The sequence below is a fragment of the Hemicordylus capensis genome, chromosome 8 (assembly GCF_027244095.1).
Source record: "Hemicordylus capensis ecotype Gifberg chromosome 8, rHemCap1.1.pri, whole genome shotgun sequence".
NCBI classification, from domain to species: domain Eukaryota; kingdom Metazoa; phylum Chordata; class Lepidosauria; order Squamata; family Cordylidae; genus Hemicordylus; species Hemicordylus capensis.
The window spans coordinates 17,814,603-17,835,981 of NC_069664.1; the positions used below are offsets into that span (position 1 = coordinate 17,814,603).

At 44.5% G+C, this 21,379-nt stretch overlaps 1 protein-coding gene across 2 annotated transcripts; it reads right to left on the minus strand.

The window, feature by feature from the left end:
* YKT6 (YKT6 v-SNARE homolog) lies at positions 1 to 18,361 on the minus strand. Of its 2 annotated transcripts, XR_008310997.1 has the most exons (9): positions 18,018 to 18,361; positions 13,994 to 14,134; positions 13,632 to 13,714; positions 12,082 to 12,182; positions 10,716 to 10,820; positions 10,138 to 10,203; positions 7,078 to 7,179; positions 5,001 to 5,111; positions 1 to 354 (listed from the first exon to the last, which is right to left on the minus strand). XR_008310997.1 is itself a non-coding variant. In XM_053269296.1 (8 exons), exons 2-8 carry the CDS (start codon positions 14,095 to 14,097, stop codon positions 5,076 to 5,078), a joined length of 597 nt encoding a protein of 198 aa, XP_053125271.1. In that variant the 5' UTR covers positions 14,098 to 14,134; positions 18,018 to 18,358; the 3' UTR covers positions 2,502 to 5,075. The 2 variants fall into 2 exon arrangements, 1 of the variants encoding a protein (XP_053125271.1); XM_053269296.1 differs by lacking the exon at positions 1 to 354 and having other exon boundaries at positions 2,502 to 5,111; positions 18,018 to 18,358.
* Between the last annotated feature and the right edge of the window lie 3,018 nt (positions 18,362 to 21,379).

Sequence of the window (21,379 nt, forward strand, 5' to 3'; positions counted from 1 at the left end):
CATGTTGAAACAGGTGTTTCATTATTAAACATTAATGTACTGGGGTCTCCTCCCCTTTGGTGTTCACCTTGTTTACTATGGAACTAAGTGCGTTGCTGGGGGTATTTTTGATTGGGGGAGGGGGGGACTGTATTTTCTTTTGCATGACCTTTAAAGAGAAAAAAAAATCTATATATATCTATATCTATGAGAACTAAAAGCAAAGCTGAGCTGTTAGTCTGTCCCATGAATGCTGGTGGATCTTTTCCTCTTTCTGACTTACTCTCCCTTTCTTTTTCTTGCCATTTCACCGTCTTTTCTTTCTGAGCCTTGTAAGTGTAAAAATGATTCCGACTTTGTTTTTGTCTCGGGAAACTGCAAATAAAAAAAAAACAAAAAAGGGACTAAATGATAGTGGCTGCCGTGCCTTCTCTTAACCACCTCTCTGAGCTTCTCGGCTCTAAAACTCCCCTGAAGGCAAGCATGGCATTCTTCCTGTTCTTGAAGCACAGCCTAATCAAACTGGGCCAGCCCAGTTATGAACACTTATTCATTATGTAGAAAGACGACGACGAATCAGTTTGATAGCTAGTGAAGCTATTGACTTACTACATTTTTCCTCTTACCAGGAAAGTCTCCATAAAGGCACTGACTTCACTCCAGCAGGGCTTTAGACCAGGGCTTGGGCCAAGTTAAGGACAAGAGGGTATGGAATTCAGTTAGGAATAATAAAGAAATGCTTCTTGATGGGTAGCCTTTAGAAGTCACATTAAATAATTTCTGCAGGTCAGGTTTTCCCTGACTTTTCCATAACAAATGGCACCTGGTAAAAATCCCTTCTCTATGCAGCTGCTAAGAGGCACAAAAGCCCTGTCCTCTTTTGCACCTGGCTACCCTGCTCTGAACACAGTGAAGTATGGAAGACATTGCCTAGAGCAGGGATGGGCAAATTTGGCCTCCAGCAGTTCTGGACAATTTCCACATCCCAAGTCACAATTTATTGTGGCTGGGACAAATGGGAGTTGGAATTCAGCAATATTTGGAGGACCATGTTTGCCTACCCTAGCCTAGAGCCACCATGTAAGCTTCTCCTTTTCAGACTAAGATGTACTTCTAACAGAGCTGCCAAATTCCAGCATGACCAGGACAGGGTGGGGAATGAACACACACAAAAAGCCACACCACTACTGTCAAGCAAGGGCATCCCCTTATCAGTCTGATATTCCTTGAAGGAATATTCCTTCATGCCTGCTGCTCTACAGACAGGTAACTGCCACCACCCTTGTTTTGCCTTCCTTGAAACTGAAAAAAAACTTGCTAAACTTTCTCTTTGATCAGACAGCATATGTCCTAAATAACCTTGCTTGCCTTATCTTCATGACACACACACACATGACATAACCTATGTGGAATTATAAAACCTGTTAGAACATGGGTTCTCAAACTTGGGTCCCCAGATGCTGGACTACAACTCCCATCATCCCCAGCCACAGTGGTCATTTGCAGTTGTCATCCAACAACATCTGGGGACTGAAGTTTGAGAACGCCTATTGAGACGACTTTTTTCCCCAAGACAGGTTTTCTACTAAATGACCCATCTTTTCCAAGACCCAAGACTAGATGTGTATGGTTGTCTTTTGCCCACTGTCACCACCACCAAAGGGAGGGACAGGAGTTTCCTAAAGCTTATATTTCCACTCTGTCAACATAAAGCATTTACATGCAACACCAAATGGAAACAAAAGATTCAAATGCAGCCACTTGGACATTATCAGTTTTCATGTAGTTTGCAGGTCCATCTGACAGGCTGAGCCACTGATTTGTTTAAAACATTTCTTATACCACTTTTCTAAAAATACCTTTGCAAAAAGCATTCATAATAAAACATAAGAAATCCAAATTATAAAGAAAAGGCAACACACAAGAACTGGCAGTAGAATGCCAAAAAGAGCTTAACCAGGTTTTCTCAAAAGTTCAGTGAAAGGCCAGCCAAAACCAGTGGGTCTTCCAAGGACCATTCAGAATTCTGAAGTGCGGGGATCTGATGAATCCCTTTGGGCAAGGAATTCCCTAAGTGCAGTGCTACCACTGAAAAAGCTCTGTCCCTGGTCCCTACAAGTTGGATCTCTGTTAAAAATGGGTTCATTCATTCAGGATTCTTTCCTGAGACTCCTCCGCCTTGCCATCTGGACTTTTGTGCCTCTCACATCTTTTGATGTCACTGTCTAATCTGTTTGGATTCCATAGAGGGGTGAGGCTTGCAGCCGACAGTTGTAGCACGCGATTACCTGGGCTCCTATCCACCTCCAAACGGTCATATAAACAGCCCTACGCTCACACATGTGCGCACACAAAAATGTGGGCAGGTATAGATGGGCAAGATCAAAGCACCCTTCAAACCTCTCCCCCAACTTAACTTACAACAAAGTCAAATTTGCTTTGTGGATTATGTCATAGCACAGAAGAGCATTCAGCAATGTCTCGTACCATTGTGCTTGCATGAATGACATGAGACACAGCCATTTCTGAACCACCGTGACAACTTTATCCATATAGTTATAATCCAATAACCAGTACATACAGAAAAGTTAGGCAATAAGTATTAAAATACAATCTTTAGTAAAAGCTTCCCCATTAGAAAGAGGATAGGAACAGATGTGAGCACATGAGTCTAGAGGGCAAAAGACTAACGGATCAGCTTGCTCTTTACTTCTCTGGGGAAGTCGCTGGAAGAATGCCGAGTAGGAGGAACCATTTTCTTCTGAAGCAAGAAGTATCCCACAACTCGCCACAGCTCTCTACCCACCCAGTCTTTGTTATATCATTGTTTGATCATTAGGATCAAAGTCACAGCAACAGTCCAGAAAGGAAAGTAATGGACTGTATAAGTGGACGTTATGGGGAAACATGACAGCCCTAGAGGTGAAAGGAGGAAAAAAACATTAAGGCAGGTGATTAGTGGCACCAAAAGGGCTGCTGTATTAGTTCTGCCAATACAGCTTCTGCATAATGCCGATTCAAATGGAGATTGGCCAAGGTGTGTCCTTGAACCCAACCCCCTCCGTGCCCAAGAGGAGCTTCAGGAGCTGAGAGCAAATAAATGCAGACAAGCCTTCAAGAGTCCCAGGACACACAATCATACCCACATAGGTCAGCTAAGTTAAGAGAAGCTTGTGAAAAACCTGTTTCTCTCATTTGTCCCATTCCACTCCTTCAACCCTGGATTTGGTGTAGGTTTTATCCACAAGTAATACATTGCAAAAGGTTTGCAATTTGACAACTGCTGGTTGCTCAAGAGGTTATGAGAACCAGCAGCATTGAATGTGACATGAGCAAACAAAGCGACAACTTTCAGGAAAATGAACAAAACATGAGTCAGACTGCACTCCTGCTCACAGTCTTGTCAAAATCCTCAGCCCTGCCCTGGACCACCATGCAATATTCCAACATTTACCCCATTTACAACAATTTTTTGCATGACAACAAACAAACCTCCTCCTCTCCAACCTTTTCATGTGCCTCCCCAGAAGAGGTGAGGCAAAACCTACTGCTTTGCTTCAGTTATGAACAGGAGTCTCCAAAAGATGGGCATCTGTCATTGCAGCTGGGTGAATGCACCCCATCTAGTCTAAGAGAGCCAATTGCCCAATTCACTCACACCGACGTACATCATCACAGTGTGGTATTTCCTGTGGACTACCATGGCTGGAATTGGGAAAGGCAAGATCAAAGGAAAACCCAACCATGGAACAGCATCCCTGCCACCCAGGACAGAATGGGCCACAAAGTTCAGGCACCACTGATAGAAAGAGGACAGCATAACTAACAACATTGTCTAATAGATACACAAATAGCAAGCAGGAACAAACCTGGGGGAAGGCAGGGAAGAAAGGATGTAGGTCCTGCCAAGTACATCACCAGACGACACCAAGACACACAACTTCAGTGGCTAAAAGCTTACACCCAATGTAAGATAGATTACACTTCACAAAACTCTGGCACAGCTCCTAGTGCAAAGCAACAGACAGTGCTTCTGGGAACAGCACAATGCCATCGACAATGGTTACAGATTAATACTACGGCAGGGACACTCTGCCAAACAGTAGCCACAACACAAGTGCTGGTGCAGCTGAATAACCAGGCTGCAGAGCAGCTCTTCTGCATCATGCAGAAGGCCGGGGTGAAAGCAACAGAAGCCACTGACTAGAAGGTAGCCAGTCCCATAAATAAGCTCTCCCCAAATAGGTCTGAGATGTGAGAGATTTCCAATGGGTGGTGCCACATTGTGCCGATGTTTGACAAATGGCAGTAATGTTGGGTGTGAAAATGAGTGCACAGCTGCTGCTTATCTCCTTGGTCAACAGCATCTCATGAGGGGAAGACTGGGGGTGGAGGTGTGATTAAGTGATTTCACAAGTTCCGGCTCTCCCTAGGAACCCCTTCCTCTGCCTTGTTGGAGCTCATCTGCTAGATTATAAAGCAGCACACATTCTCGGGCCATCCCAGCTCTTTCACACAGGACTGTCAGTCATCAAATCATCCCTGGGCAACTCTGAATGGGATAGAGGTTGACCTGCTTCCATACAACCATGGGACATTTCAGCACAAAGGGAAACTCATTGCTACCATTCAGTAACAATGCTGAGATATTTAACCTTCAGATGGTCAGACTTTTCCTGGTACTACATGAGCAGGCTGTGATAGTGTAGAGGAAGTCCACATGTGCTTGCATGTTTCAGACAGAAGCCGAGCCCTGAGCCCCAGGTATTCCAGCACAATGGCTCTCAACTGGACTACCAGAGCAGGAGCCCCCTTGGTACTGGGGGGTGGAGTGAGGGGGCATCAGCATCTGTCTTCATAGCACAAGGATCTTGAAGTCCAAGATGCTTCCTTTCCAAGGGGGGAAAATGACTGTTTTGTGAACCCCAACATAGTGACCCATTCCACGCATCCAGGCTGAGGTGGCTAAATCTGGAAACAAGGATTGCCACTGTAGGTAGTTTTGGAGTGCATCTTCTTACTGCCTTGTTTTGGAGTCCTGAATGCGAGTGAAGGCCTGATAGTCCGGAGGAGGAGGAGAGTCGCAGCCAGCGATGTCACATGATCTCACAGCACGAGTTCTGCTTTCGGGCCTTTAAGTTTTTTGTTTAAAAAAAAAAAAAAAGAGGCACATGCTAAGCAGCTTCTAATTAACAAGTCTGTACCAAATCAAAGCTTCAGAGCCCCCCACCCCCATATTACCTTTTTGGAACCTTCCCACACCCCAAGGGAGGACAAAGCAGCCCTGAGTGCTGCAGGAGGAGAACAGTCTGCAGCTTCTCCCCACATCAAGCTCAGAAGCGACATTAACAAGGGAAGGAGCTTCAGTAGAGGCTCTTCTCTCTTCTCAAGCAGAATGGGAAGCAGCTGCAGCAGCATTGCAGCAGTCCCCCAAACACAAAGGCCATAGAAGAGGGGCCCAGGGTCTGGTGGGAAGGCACATGAGACAGTGACTGCCCAAGCAGGTCTGCATGGGAGACCACTGGGAGAGTCCCTTCAAGTGCCATGATGGAAGAAAAGCAGATATAAGTGTTTAAAAAATGGCAAGCGGAGGGGAAGAGAGGGAGCATAATGAGGTCAGTCAAACAAGAACAAAAATATCTAACAGCTAATTTTTTTTTTTTTAACATTTTATATCCCGCTCTTCCTCCAAGAAGCCCAGAGCGGTGTGCTACATACTTGAGTTTCTCCTCACAACAACCCTGTGAAGTAGGTTAGGCTGAGAGAGAAGTGACTGGCCCAGAGTCACCCAGCTAGTTTCATGGCTGAATGGGGATTTGAACTCGGGTCTCCCCGGTCCTAGTCCAGCACTCTAACCACTATTCCATGCTGGCTCTTAAACAATTGTATTACATTTCTGGAAATAATACACCCTACTTCTATTTAGAATGACCACCATCGTTTGTGAACAAGATTTTCCAGCAGGAAAAGCCTATGAGCTCAACCATCTCTTGTTCTTGAGTGCCTTGAACTTTATAAGTTTACTCATTTCACTTTCAGCAAGGAAGACACTCCCAGCTTAACAGCTCCTGGCTGACTACATTCCACTAACAATGCCAGTACCTGTCTAGGAAAACAAAGGCTTTATGCCAAGGGTTCCCAACAAAGGGTATGATTCCCTGGGGGTATTTGAGGGGCTCCCAGAGCCCTTCTGCCTCCTCAAGTGGCAGCCATGCTATTTGTTCCCTACTAAGGATTGCTGGCTTGTGTCTGCTGCAGGAGGGGAGGGAGGAGGGTGAAGACCCTCCTCCTGTGCTCCTGATTGGTAGGCTACATGAAGCTCCATGTACCCCTCTGCTCAGCCTGACTGACAAGCTTCAAAAATGTAGCATGGAGTACTCTCATTGATATTAATAGGAAAAGTAAACCTGTCCAATTAATTTTATAAGACTGCTCACGAGTAACTCAGTGCAGATGCAAATCAGCCAGTGACTGGAGTAGCCTATCTCCCTGCCTGTAACACTTAAATGTGTTTCTGTGTACTGACACATTTGTGTACTGACGCACCCAAAATCAACAGCTTTTGTGCTGTACCAAAAAGGCAGGCATAGTAATTTTGGAGGTTTGGGGTTGGTTTTTGTTTCTTTAGAGTAGCAAAGAATGGGATGCCACCCCCCAAGTATCCTGTTTCAGCATAAGGCAGCAGCACGTTTTGTGGCCCACCCTCCATTCCAAGTTTATGAGAGCAGACTGCACTGATCCAGTCCTGTGAATGTGTAAGGAGAACTGCACTCCTTTCCTCCCAAGGAAATCTGTTGCAAAGTATCAGAGTTCAACAAGAGCTACGATGACAAATATTTATAAACTGCTTTTCAACAAAAGTTATCAAAGCAGTTTGCATAGAACCAAAAGCCAATCAATCAATAAGATGGCACATGCAGGACCAGCAAATGAACTGAAAATGACTGCTTTAAGTGTCTTGCTGATCCTCTCCAAGTTTTAAGCAACAGATGTGTCACAACACCTAGCTCAGAAGACACACCGCCCCTGCTTGATTTTTTAAACACACACCAAAAAACCTACAACAGGCAGTTGGGCCTCTGGCCAACATACACTTACCGTTTTGTAGAAGGCTTTTGACTGAGTTCCAAGAACCTCCGATTTCGAGACCAAGTCATCCAGTTTCTCCCCTCGCTCCAACAAAGACTCCATGGTATTGTGCTAAGTGGGACAAGACAAAGAGGGAGGCTGTACACTCCAAGTCCAGCTGCATAAGCAGGTGCAGACAGCAAGTCCAGAAATCTATATTGCCACAATTGCTCCACTATACAAGGCCGAAATTCCAAGTTGCTGCTACCTCCCATCTCAGCCTTCATTTTGTATAAAGGCAGTTTACAAGGAGCTGGAGGAAGCTGGAAGGAATGGGTTCTAGTACTATGCACACATCTGATCACCCCACAGACTTATGCATCTTTTCTGCCACTGCCACCGCCAGTAATTCTACTCCCATCAAGTCAGCCCTGCCATGAAGTTCTAAAAAATCTAAACCCAGAATTGTAGGGGGGTGGGGGAGGAGGAAGAACCAGAAAGTCATACCAAATTATACAAAAGAGGCAAGGTCCAGAGTCATTACCAAGTCCCACTTAAATTAATGGGTCTTAAGTTAGTCATGAGTCAAACTTGTCTCATTGATTTCAATGGTGCTTAGTAATGACTTAACTATTCTGGAAGTTGCCCAAGGAATGCTTTGTTCCATATGAACCTCCCCACTCTTAATTATCAGGTGCAATAACCTGTTTCATGCTTCCTCTGTTAACTGAAGTAAAGTCTGCTGGAACCCAGCTAAGAGCTTTTTCAGTTGTGGCACCCTTCTCTCTGCCCAGGGAGACATAAATGACTACCTCATTGTTGGCCTTTAAGGAGAAGCCACACTTGAAGTAGTTAAATACCTAAGCATAGGGGCAGTTTTCAGATGCTGGTATCATTTGGGCTGAAATTCCCCACAATCACTATCTATACTTGGGAACAGCTTACATAGATCTGAAAATTAACATTCCAAAACCTCAGTTCTTAATCCTAAGAAGTGGTTCTCATGTACATGTAGCCCAAGAGGGTTACAATAGCCTGCCATTTAAGAGACACCAAGGCTCGAATTCGAGCTGAACACAACCCAGTCTGGGGGATGGGGGGGTCAGAACCAAACCCCTTGACCTGTTTGGGAGTTCTAAGTTTTTTATTTTTTTTAATATTTTTTTTACTTACCCCCTCTTGGGGGCTTCTCCAAGGCCACAGGCGTTAGGTCCCTGGAGCTTCCCCCTCCTCCCGCTGGCCGCCTATGCCTTAAATCGCCCTGTTCGGGCAGTCTTCAGCCCTTTCCCCAGTCACAGTGGCCATTTTGGAGGCCGCCATGCATGCGCAATGTGACCCTGCGTGGCCGGGCCATGACTCAGGCCACGCAGAGGCTGATTGTGCATGCATGGCGGCCTCCAAAATGGTCAACGTGAAAGGGGAAAGGCCCAGAAAGGGCCAAAGACCACACAAACCGATTTAAGGCGTAATGGAGGCCAGCGGGGGGTGGGGGACTCCGGAGACACACACACCCTGAGCCTAACCAGGGGAGGGGGGGTTCAAAGGGGGTAAAATTGAATTGGCCCAGTCCAGTTCAAGTGCAAACCAGCTTTGTGCACACCCCTAATGGACACCACATTCGTTATTATAGATGAACACTGATACGGAGGATACCATAACAAAGTGTTCACAGTTGAGCCATTAGTCATGACCTAGTTCCATCCAATTACATCATGTTTTCCTCTTGGAGCTCCCAAACCAGCCTGCTAAATTACAGATGATTATTAAAAACTGGTTTAGGAGGCTGCCTCCAAAGAAAAACCAGCATGCACAACTTCTATTCAAAGAGGGCAGGGAGCTCGATTCTATAGCACCCAATCTTGTGGATCTGGGTTCCTAGCCAGGTGCCCATGATTAGATTAGATTACTTTATTTACGGTCAATGACCAAAAGAGAGATATACAGTAGTAAATGACATAAAATAGCATAAAATCCTTAAAATAAACGTATACATATACCTAAAAATGGCAATTTTAAAATACACTCATAAGTTTGAGACTCTTATTTTAAAGACCACATAACAGTACTTTGCAACTATTCTGGAAATTACTGAATCTTCATTGGCTAATAAATACTTTACAAGGAAATCCCCGGTTTTTCCCTTCAAATTATTTAGCAGGGGATTAATTAATTGCTGTCTTACATCCTGGTAAAGTGGGCACTTTAATAGAATATGGGCCATTGACTAGATCTCCTGGCCGCAAGGACATATGCGCTTTTCGTAGGGCAATTTGTTATACTTCCTGTATAAAAGCGCTGATGGGAAGGCATTAAACCACGTCCTAGAGAAAGCCCATCTATGATTACATTGAGTAATCATAAACAAATAAATAGCTGGGCTTAAATCTGTCTTAAGCTGTACAGATTTGTAAACTTGTGGTAAAATAGCCTTCTCATTTTGTATTTCTATATCGACCAGTCTTTGCTGCACCGATTTGCAAGCTGTAGTCACACCAGCCTCCAACAAAAAGGTGGGAGATAATCCGCAGCAGGAAAGCTTATGTGTTATTTCCTTGCACCAGGATGCTTGTGGTTCTACTGCCAGTAATTTGGGGATTAATCCTGTTGGGAAAAGATGCAGTTTTATCCAGTAGTTTATCGATAACATCCAGGCCTTGGACTCCAATTTAAGAATGCCCGCCTCTGAGCGGATCACCGGATTGGACACACAGTTGGGGGTGCCAAATAGCTTCCTCAAGAAGTCCATTTGGATAGCACCCAATCTTGTGATCCAGGTTCCTAGCCAGGTGCCCATGAATATAATAGTATCTCCTCTTGCCCGCTGTACACTCAACCATTGCCTGTGATGTTCTGGGTATCTAGTGCTATATATTGTTTTCAAAAAGGTCACAACAGAAGCCAAAACCCAGTCCACATTTCATTTTGTATATTTTGGATCTCAGCCCATTTACTTAACCCTCATATGCCTTCACCACTTCTATTTCACAGAGAGGTTGTTTGAGAATGTTCCTATGTCAAAATCATGCCTTGTATGAAAGTTTACATAATATCTGTCATTTCTATAAGGTACTACAAGGTTTTGCTCCATACCAGAATAATTTTGGTCTCGTCCAGCTCCGCTTGCACTTTTGTCATTGCATCTGCCTCACGAGGATTCTTAAAAGAATAACACAGCATTTTATTACATAAGACCACTGCATAAGACACTGGAGATCATCATTAGGAGGATTTTAACTTCACATTTGTCTAACCAGGGAAGTGGACTCATTCGCTAAGCACATGGCACAAATCAGATATCTCAGCATTTACAGCAATTAGTAGAATTGATACAAAAATATTTCTCCCAATGCTCATGTATTATGGGCTCTTGGCTCTCTTTGCAGCCTCTCCTTACACAGCATACAAGAGATCAGATGTAGAAACTAAGGCTACTGGCAAAGCAGCATTTAAGGTCAAAATTCATTAAATGGCACTCTGCATTTCAAAAATTTAAGGAATGTAAGAGTACTCAAGGTCTTAATGACACTGCAAAATAAAAAGTTTTGTTCACGATAAAAATGTAGGAAGGCATTCAGCTAGAAGACTTTGCAGGCTGCAGAGTTGTCTTCCTCAGACCCCAGACCCCATTACAGTTCCCCTTTCAAACTTTACTTCAGTCTGCACCTTACCTGGTATTTACTAAGATAACCATCCAATGCTGTGTAGTTTATTGTTGTTGGAGATCCAGAGGGCCAGTCTATCCTACTGACCTGCCTGGAGAATTCTTCCAACACCTACAATGCAAAGTAACAATAGGAATCGGTGGGCTACTGTGTGAAGCAGGATGTTGGACTAGATGGGCCTTGGGCCTGATCCAGCTGGGCTTTTCTGATGTACCTTGCAATTCCACTACAAATGCATCACAAAATTTAGGGTAAAGCCTCCAATCCTATTAAGAATTCAGGTAAAATTCTTCCACCAACCCCCGGCTAAGTATGGTGAGTTTATGAGCCGAAGCATAAGCCTAAGATGGCTCCTTGAGGAATTTTAGTAAGCAAGATATAGCAACCTTTGTATCGCCGTGTTCAGACCAGTCATATCCAGTTTCTCTCCATATTTTACTTGGACATCCATTAAGAAGAGAAGGTGTAGCCACTACATGCAGACAGTTTTGAGTTCAAGAACTGTAGCCAGTAAGAATCTAGAGCAAAAGCCTCAGCTTCTGGGGCCTTCACAGAACCAAGCTGCATCTTGGAGCCTGGCCAGTAGCTGGCTGGCAATCTGCCAAGAAACCCCATATATGCTACCCTCAACTCCTCTGAAGATAACCAGAATACAGACATAACAAATGCTTTGTCTTATAGGTGTTAGCAGTGGCCTAAAAGCTGACTCTACAATTCAAACATTACATCAAATCTTGTTAAGCATCCTTAACTTTGGTGTAATATCTGAACTGACAAACCATTATTGTGATTGGCAGACAAACCAGAATAAAAAAAAGTCTGGTGCAGAGTGGGTGTGCAAGCCATCATTTATGTGGCACAATGCCCTAGTCAACAAACCATCATCATTGCCGTCACTTTGCCTCCGGAGGCTGCTGCTGCACCATAGAGATGAGTGTGAACTTATGAAGCTGCATGCAGAGAAGACTGAAAATGGAGGTGGGGGAATCAGCTCTAAACCATGGTTTGTCTGTTGTTGGTTTGGAACCTCAAACCTCTGTTGCCAGATTTGGCTTTTTTAAAGCCAAATTTTGGGTTACGGCCCATTTGACTCACGAGTATACCCCTTAGGTTCTGGCCACACTGCCCCATGGTTTGCATTCAAACCTATGGTGAGCAAAAACCAGTCTGGTGCAACGTTTGAACTGAGCCCAGTATGTAACTGCAATCCTATGCACCCCTGTACTGTATATGTACTCAGTGAGACAGATCTAAATCAACATGGTTAGAGATCTACAGCATGGCAATGGAAGCACACTAGAGCTACCACCATACGCTCTCCTGCAGCACACCTGCAGACATTCCAGCCATTCTGATTCAAGTTTGTACTTACCTTCTCTAACAAAGTGAAACAGACGCGGGGCGGATACTCATTGTCTGCAATCACAACTCCAGCCAACCCATCATTCCGCACATAAACATGGCAGAGGTATTCTGAAGCAAAAGAGAAAGGTGCAAGATTCACATTCATGCCCAAATGCTTAGCTGTTGTGTGTGAGAACAACAGTCAAACAATGAGTTGATATGGAACTCTATTCCAGAATACAGTCTGAAGGTAAGTAGACAGAGTTAATTTCTCAGCTCCGGAAGAAAAACATGTGCATCATTCTGAAAAAATGGATGCAATTTACAAGCCTAATGGATCTGATCCACACAAGGAAGAACTGTGTAGAACTGCATTGTGCATATCACAGGAAAAACCTCTTAGGTGCAGGAATCCAGCCCGCCCATCAAATTATCCATAGCACTGTGTATTGGGGGCAGGGGGACATATTCAGAGGTAGCCAGAAATGGTACAGGAGGAGCAAATGTAAATGGGGGACAGACAGACAGTAGGGTAAGGAACAAAGAAATAAAAATCATGGAGGGTGAACAAGAATCAGATATTGAAAGTAGATGTTACCAATTCCTAGCAGATCTATTAAGATACCTCTACTGTCAGACATTACCACATAAAGCTTTTGGCAGAGAGAGGTGGTGTTTGCTCCAGCGTGAAAACATATGTAGGGTTGTGCATTTTAAATTGGGACTCCTCATGTTTTCTCTTAAATGGGAAAATTAGAAACACCAGTACTGAAAGCTAAGGATACAGAGAAGTTTGGGGGGTGATACAGGACAAAATAAGACCAGAGAGATCCCAGTAGATTGAGATGACCCAGTACAAGACTATATACTGGCCAGAGTAGACTGGTAAGACAGGATGAAGAGGCTATTATGGAAAACTGCAGCCACATTTTCAATTTAAAAGCCACCTTTTCCATTTAAACTCAGCCAATATGGAAATGGAGGGGAAGCAATGTTGTCAGGCAGGTTTCTGCAGCTGCTGCATTTTCTGCTATGGAAAAAACCAACATAGGACAATGGAGATTCAATCTAGATTGAATCCAAGATCCTCTTATCTCTCAGTTGCTGTTAAAATCACTAGCCACACAAAAAATCAGCATACTTAAGTCAAAGGTATGTATAACCAGAAGGAAATAATGGAAGTTACTTAACTAGTAACAGTGCTTTTCTATACCAAAAACAGCCTTTTTGTAGGTATTGGATTAAGTCATGCCATCCTTTAACTTGGATGGCAATTGCTACTTCGTAGATGCCTATTCTCTATTAGGAATCAAGAGGATTTAAAAGGATATTTAGGAACAGCTAACTTAGTCTGAAGGCAAATCAAGCCAATCAGCATAAACCAACCAAGACATATGGTCCCCAGACTGACAAAAGCAACATGTTCTCTTTCTGGTAAAGCAGCAACCACACCCAAGAGATGCCAGCAAAGTGCAAGCCTCACAATGCCGAGCTCCATATCTTTGAATGTTTGCAAAATTTCCACTCTTATTTAACTCAGTGCACTTCTGTGCAACTCATATCACTGTGTATTCTTACCTTGTTCCTTCACAGAAGCTCTGCTGCCTGGTTCTGAACGCTCTACAATCAACTGACTCGTGAAGGTCATGAATTCCTGGACACTGGAAACAAAAAATCAAACATGCCGCAAATTTACTTCTCAAAGCTCCTGAAATTCATCAAATACATTATTTGAAAGCAACAAAGATTCAAAAGAGAAATGCAATTTTACAAGCTGTAGCACTGCAATATTAACTGATGACTTGCAGTGGGTTTAATATAAAATAACCAAAGTACAGAATTACATTTTTAAACTCTTCATTCTCAAAATAGAAAAAAAAAAGATTTTCATCCAAGAATGGTCAGTTTTTCAAACTTGGATCAATGTATTAAGAACATACCTTGATCTCTGAAAAAACCCAAAAGATGACACATCATAGGCAGCTTTCAGTAAATGCACTTTGGGATCTCCTTTGTAAAGGACACTTAGACTATAAAGCTTCATACTTGTATTTCCTTAAGCCTCTCTGGCTCTTGACAACCTGGACAAAAGATGAAACACACACACACAAAATCAGGTAAAGTGAAAATATCTGAGAAATTATACAATAGAACTATGAAGACAAATATCAGCATGTGCTCCAAGCTATATACCTATAGACTGTTAAAACAAAACTGAATCTTTTAAACATCAGATATTAAGAAGTATTGCACACTTACAAGTAAATCCTACTGATTTCAGTGGGGCACGGACACACATGATTACTTGGCAGATATTGCTGAGTAATTTGTTACCTGATTGCATATTATTAATGTATAGGTATATCTGGTATGGGACTGCTGTAAAGGACTGTTATATTATTTGTTTTTGAATATATGCACTGGTCAATGATCATAATAAAATCTATCTATCGACTACACAGTCTGAAAAAACATTCCTCATAATTATGGTGTTCTATAATTTAAAGATAACACTCAGTATAATAGATGCTCACAGTTCTCTTCAAAGAAGAGTTTGGTATATTTGATGTACCACACACAGAGTAGCCAGCAGGTAGCTTTCCATTATTCTCAAATGTCCCTATGCAACCTCCTCCCCATACCATAGTAAAATGAGTTGCAACTGCCAATTAAATTAGCTTTTCTGGATAGAAAAGCTAAGCAAGCACTGTCATCTAAACTTCTATTCCATAACTCACAAATTCAGTAACTGCAGCTTAAAATCAGTGATATTTTATTTGAAAATAGCTATTGTATTTACTCCAGAACTGAAGCACATATATGATAGAAACTGAAATAAATAACTTCTCCATTGAAGCATTTGATCATGTTTGCTTATGATGTCATTAATCATGAGTAAAACGTGTGTGATTTTTTCTAAGGAGATATAGAAGGAAGGAGTACATCGTCGGGCTCAAGGTTGACTCAGCCTTCCATCCTTCTGAGGTCGGTAAAATGAGTACCCAGAATGTTGGGGGCAATATGCTAAATCATTGTAAACTTAGAGAGCTCTGGCTATAAAGCGGTATATAAATGTAAGTGCTATTGCTATTAGACTCTAGCTTGAAAATTAGTAACCTGTGAATGATAAGATCAGTTCCCAGATTGTTTTGAGATGAAGGAATAAAGTCTGTAGAGAGGCTATAAATGAGTGATTGAAATGGGAGCAGGCATAAGCAGGCAAGAGAGGAAATCCTGCAGCACCGCAGACTTTCAGGGCAATCCTTAGAGAGCACCTCAGCCTCTTAAAACCAAAAACTTAAAGGCAGCTTAAAGGCTAACAGATTTATTGTGGCATAAGCTTTCATGGACTAGAGCCCACTTCATTAGGTGCGTGACTTGTAATCCTTAGCTAGCAGACTGTATCATACATATGCTCAAATAGGGGGACCAGAAAGCAAGAGGCTTCATCCTCTATATTCATTAGGTGGCACAGCCATATCAACACAACTGATAGACCGCCCTTTCCTTTCTGATGCCTTATTTCAGTTTTATGACATCTCATGAAGGACAGGTCCACCACCCACTACTAGTCTTGAGGGCTACAGGCTGCCTCCGAATACCGGTTGCAGGGGGGCAACAGCAAGGGAGGAAATGTGCCTGGTTATGGGCTTCCCAAAAGCAGCTCATTGCTGTTCGATATTGCTTACAAAGAGAATAAAGCATGGGTTCTCAATCTTGAGTCCCCAGATGTCAGACTCCCAACCCCAGGAGGAGAGCTGCTCTTATGGTAGCAAGCATGAATTGGCCCCTTTGTTAGGCAGAGTCCACCATGGTTTGCATATGAATGGGAGACTACATGTGTGAGCACTGCCAGTTAGATTTTGAGTAAGATTTAAGCCTGAGTAGTTTCCCATGGCATCTTTAGATTTCCTAAAAAGGAGAGGGGAAGGAGCGTCATAAGGCAGGGGGTGCTGATGAAATTTGTGAAAAAACCGCCACCCTCGCATTAAAGTCCCCTGCCACAATTAAGTACGCATCACTCTGGGCTAGTTGGATCTTATTTCTATGGGATTCTAATTTTTGCCAGACTGACCTAATTTCAGCATATATTCTAATAGGAGGAATGTAAACATTCACTAAGATGAAAGATATATTACCGAAGTTAACCCGGGTTGCCATAGCAAAATGGTCCAAATTTTCCAAAGAGATTTAAATTGTAAGGCAGTAGAAATAAAAATTGTCAGCCTACCATGGGACCTGCCCCTTGACGTACCTGCAACCGCCCCCAAGGACAAAGATGTATAGCCTGGTAAATATGGGTCTGTGTGTGACCAGGCCTCTTGAATGAAAATCACATCAAATTCACTTATAAATTGGCACAAATCAGGGTCCTGTGATTTAGCCTGCCATCCGGCCAAATTGAAACTACAAAAATGGATTACATCCTTTGATACTGAGAGTCAAGCTTGGGAAAAACGAGCAAGATTACTAGAAGCAACCTCATTCTGTTGGGTGTCAGATATTCCCCTCAGGGGATGGGGCCACTCTGGGAAGAGAAACTGCATGCAGAAGGTCTCAGATTCCCTCCCTGGCAGCATCTCCAGATTGGGCTGAGAAATACTCCTGCCTGCAACTTTGGAGAATACTGAGAATACTGCTCCAATACTGAGCTAGATGGATACTGAGCTATAAGGCAACTTCCTATATTCCCAATGGCCTTGGGTTGAGGGTTATGGGAGCTGAAGTCCAACAATATCTGGGGACCCAAGGCTGAGAACCCCTGGGGTAAAGACAAGACCTTTTACCAGTGTTCCCTCTAACAGGGATTCCCAGATGTTGCTGACTACAACTCCCAGCATCCCCAGCTGCAAGTCTTTGCTTGGGGATTATGGGAGTTGTAGTCAACAACATCTGGGAATCCCTTTTAGAGGGAACACTGCCTTTTACTCTCTTGCCCCTACCCCCAGCCAATGTCCATCAGTAAACTCAGGTTGCAGTTTTGTCAGGTGGCCCCCAGTGATGTAGATGACAATTCAGAAGCTCTCCATGACAGCCCCCACTGCCATGCCCACCCCAACAGCCATTGCTGTCCCTGTGCATCCCTGCTCCAATACACCCCTGGGGCCCACTGTCTGGCTCTTAGGTTCCAAATTCTTTACCTGGCAGCATCTCCAAGATAGGGGTGAAAGATTCCTTCCTGCAACCTTGGAGAAGCCACTGCCAGCCTGGGTAGTCAATACTGAGATAGATGGACCAACAATCTTACTCTGTATGTTTATTTGAAATTTTTCCTATATACCATTTCCTCCAAAGACTCTAGGCGGCGGACAACAACAACAACAACAACTAAAAATTAATTAAAGGGCAAGTGCCTGGTGAAACAGGTAGGTCTTAAGAAGGGCCTTAAAAGCAGCTAGAGAAGGGGCTGAAGGAATCTGGGGGGAAAGAGTGTCCCAAAGAAGAGGGGCGGCCACAGAGAAGGTACTCCAACGGGCCCAGGCACCACCACTACACCAGGGCCCGGGACACTAAGGAGGGCCAGCTGAGAAGAGCTCACCGGACGGAACCAGCCACGAGAGGCGATCCCGGAGATACACAAGTGCTAAGCCCAGAAGGGTTTGCGGGGTGAGAACCAGCACTTTGAACTGACAGCTTCTTATGTTCCTAGCTCCGCAGCAAACTCCGCCAGGCCTGGAAAAAGGCCCAGTAAACAGGCTTTGGATGCGAGATGGGGAGGCAAAGCCTCTCGGGGGGGTGGGGGGGAGGAAGGACCCAGGCCCTGCAGCGACGCGGCGTTCCCTGCCAGGTCTGTGGGGTGACGCGTCCGTCCTCCTTTACTACAGCGCCGAGGCTAGGAGGGAGGAAGAGGGAAAGGACCCCCATCCCCTCAGCTCGGGAGGCTCGCCCGGTTGGGCCCTGCCGGTCCCCCACCGAGGACTCTGACGAGCGAGGCCCAGCCCAGGCGGCCGCTTTCTTTCTTACCCTCGCCGGAGTCGGTTCCGGGCGGCGTCCCTATCCACGTCTCGCCCAACGGCTCTGAGCGAAGAGCGGAAGCCCGACGCGAAGAGCCCTTCGACCCGGAAGTGCAACTGGAAGGTATCAGGAAGCGCTGCCAACTCGACGCCGGGTGGACCCACAAAGAGAAAGCCTAGAGTGACTCAGTACCGACTTCCGGTAGAAAATGGAAACCTCCCCACATAGGTCGTAGCTCCCTATAGGCAATGCAGGCAACGTTCACACGACATCCGGTCTGAATAAGAACAAAGACGATTTCCTGTCTTTGCCATGACTTGTTTTGGGGCGGGGGGGGTCCCGTCAAAACTACGGTGAAGTGCTGGTTTCCTCCATTGGTTGCTATGGGCAGGTCTCACTTCCGCCTGAGGGGGGACTTTAAAAATGGTTTCTGCCAGGAAGTGACGTATAGACCAGGGGTGTACTGCTTTTTCTCTGCAGCTGCTGTTCTAGATCTGTGGGTTAGTCGTTTGGTTGGCTGTGCGTGCGCATGCGTTAGCGGCAAGGCTCCGCCAAAGGGCGAGCGAGCCGTAGACAGGCTGTAAAGATGGGACAAGAAGCCCTGTTGTCTGGAAATGAAAATTATGGATTTCTAGAAGACTTCCGAATTATTAAAATATAATTTCAGCATTCTGTATTTGACTGAATCCAAGACTAGCCCCCCGATAAAGGGGGTCGTCCTAAATAAAGTGATTACTATTAAATATATAGGCGTCTTCTAGTCGGGTAAATACAGGTAGCTCTGATTGGGCAACTGGGTGTCCATCCAGAAACAAAAGGTAGCAGTAGCAAATATAGGAATTCAAGTTCTTTCTAACAAAGGTCTTATTTCTTGTTAAAATATATATGAATGGATTTATTTGCTTACCTACTTACTATTTAAAACCTTGCCCTGCCAGTGCCTTCACAATCTGTCAGCCCCATATTGTGCAGGCTAAGGGAGCTGTGGGTAAGAATGGCTTACGACAGCCTTGCAGTGTGTTCCAGCCTTAATGCATGCTGCGGGTGGGGCTAAAGCTGGTCTTGATTTCCAGCTGGGTCGGGGGTGGGGGGGTGTGTGGACCCATGCAAAACATCACTCAGCCAAGACCAACCTATTTCTATTATCTTCTCAGACTCCTTCCAACAAGCCCAAATTCTGTGTGTAAGTACATGCTGGATCATTTGTTCGTTCCTACTGCTGCTGCTAATTCTGTCTCAAAATTCGCCATGTAGGGCTCAGTTCTCCCAGCCTGGTTCAAACAGCAATCTAAGTTTAAAGCTGGTAACCAACGTCCGCATGGTTGTGTGAACCACGCCAAAGCAGGAGTCTCGGATTCATCTTGGGGCACAGACGGGCCTAGCTAGCGGAGAGGGGGCCTGTGTTCGCCCCTCTCCCCGGTGGCCCCTCAGAGTGAGGGAGATAATGAAGAAAATAGGAGAGGGTGGAGCTGGGGGGCCCTCAGCAGCTGGAGGGCCCAGGTTCTTTGAACCCATCTGTTCAATTATAGCTACACCCCTGGACACAGACCTACATGGGTAATCTTGGAGTGGGTCCACACAATCACGCTAATGTTGGTTACCGACTTTAAAACTAGATCCAGATTATTGTGTGAACCAGGCTCATGAGCAGATTTAAACTATCATACTTTGGACACATTATGCAAAGACCTGGCTCCCCTGAGAAGTCCATAATGATGGGGAAAGTTGAAGGAAAAAGAAGAGGACGACCAGCAGCAAGGTGGATGGACTTGATTACCACAGCAATGAATGCACCAGTGAGAGACCATGGCACCTTCCCCACATTAATTAATGTAATATCACCACACCCCTTCCAGCTAGTGCGGAAGAAGATGCTTCCCTTCTCTGCTGGCCAAAACAACTAGACTGGGATGAAATGCAGTCTGACCATGTGTAATCCCTTTCCTCTGTATTTTTATCTACCCGACCAACATTTTCTTCCTGGTTGTGAAATGGACAAATTCATGGGAAACCTTGCCAGTGTCACCCAATCCTTCTTCCAGTGTTGTTTTGTGGAAATGATTACTATGTACACCAGTGATGTGTGTGTTTGTATGTATGCAAACTGTCCTGCATACATACCTGGTGAAACTGACCAGGATTTACTGGAGGTTAAAAAGGGAAAGATAGTGACAGAAATTGACATGTCACAACAGATGCCTATGGTCATGGGGAAAATGCCACTCACCTGTGCAAGGAAGAGAGCCGTCAAGCTGGTGTCGACTCCTGGCACCCACAGAGCCCTGTGGTTTTCTTTGGTAGAATACAGGAGGGGTTTATCATTGCCTCCTCCCATGCAGTATGAGATGATGCCTTTCAGCATCTTCCTATATCGCTGCTGCCTGATATAGGTGTTTCCCATAGTCTGGGAAACATACCAGGAGGCTTTACAGTCAGGGCTGTTACCTCGAATCTCCTCCGGAAGAGAGTGTGTGCATTCACACACCAGCCAAACTTACTCAAAGTCCCTTCAAGATCCTTGGACCCACTCCACACACAAATCAGGCTTTGTCTTGCGAATTCTAGCTTATCGAGGTGTATTTCTGGAGCAAATAGGAAGAGGCAATGATGTAGAATCATTAGCATGATAAGAGGGATACTCTCTTTAGAAATGCAGATATAGTTCTTTAGAAAGCTCTTCCTCCCCCCATTGGCTAGAAGGAAAACACAGAGGTATGCCATGTGAACTTGCATCAAAACAAAACCCGAGAGCAGAGGAGAGGGGCTGCTTCCATCAATGCCAGGAGTGTGATTCGAAATGGCTTCGCTCAACATTTACCCCACAGCATGGAGCCATTTGTGAATAACTCCTGCGGGGATTCAAACCAGCAATCTCTGGCTTAGTCAAGTCATTCCCCTGCTGTGCCATTGGGTGGCTTTTTGTGCAAGGATAGGAGGTTAACATGTTTTAAAAGCCTATTCCCAAATGTATAGAAATCTATTGGGGGGGATGGGGGGATATAAAAATATACTTCAGATAGAGCACATCTGTTTACAGGAGTCACAAATTACAGGAAGGTTGTGATGTGATTCTAAATTTACTTTCCTGCATATTTATCAACCAATGTAAAAAGAAGTAGGTTTAAAGCACACTAACAGCAGGAGAGGGAGAGAGAGAGAGAGATTACAAAATGCCTTAGGTGACACATCTGAATCCTGTCTTAGGTTGGGACTTACTAGAAAGTAAACCCAACTGAAATAAGAGGGGATTAACTTCTGACAAAACATGTCAAGAATCACTGGATGGTACTTAGAAACACAGGGAGTTGCCGTATATGGAGTCAAACCACTTGTCCATCTAACTCAGTATTGTCTACACTGAATGGCAGTTG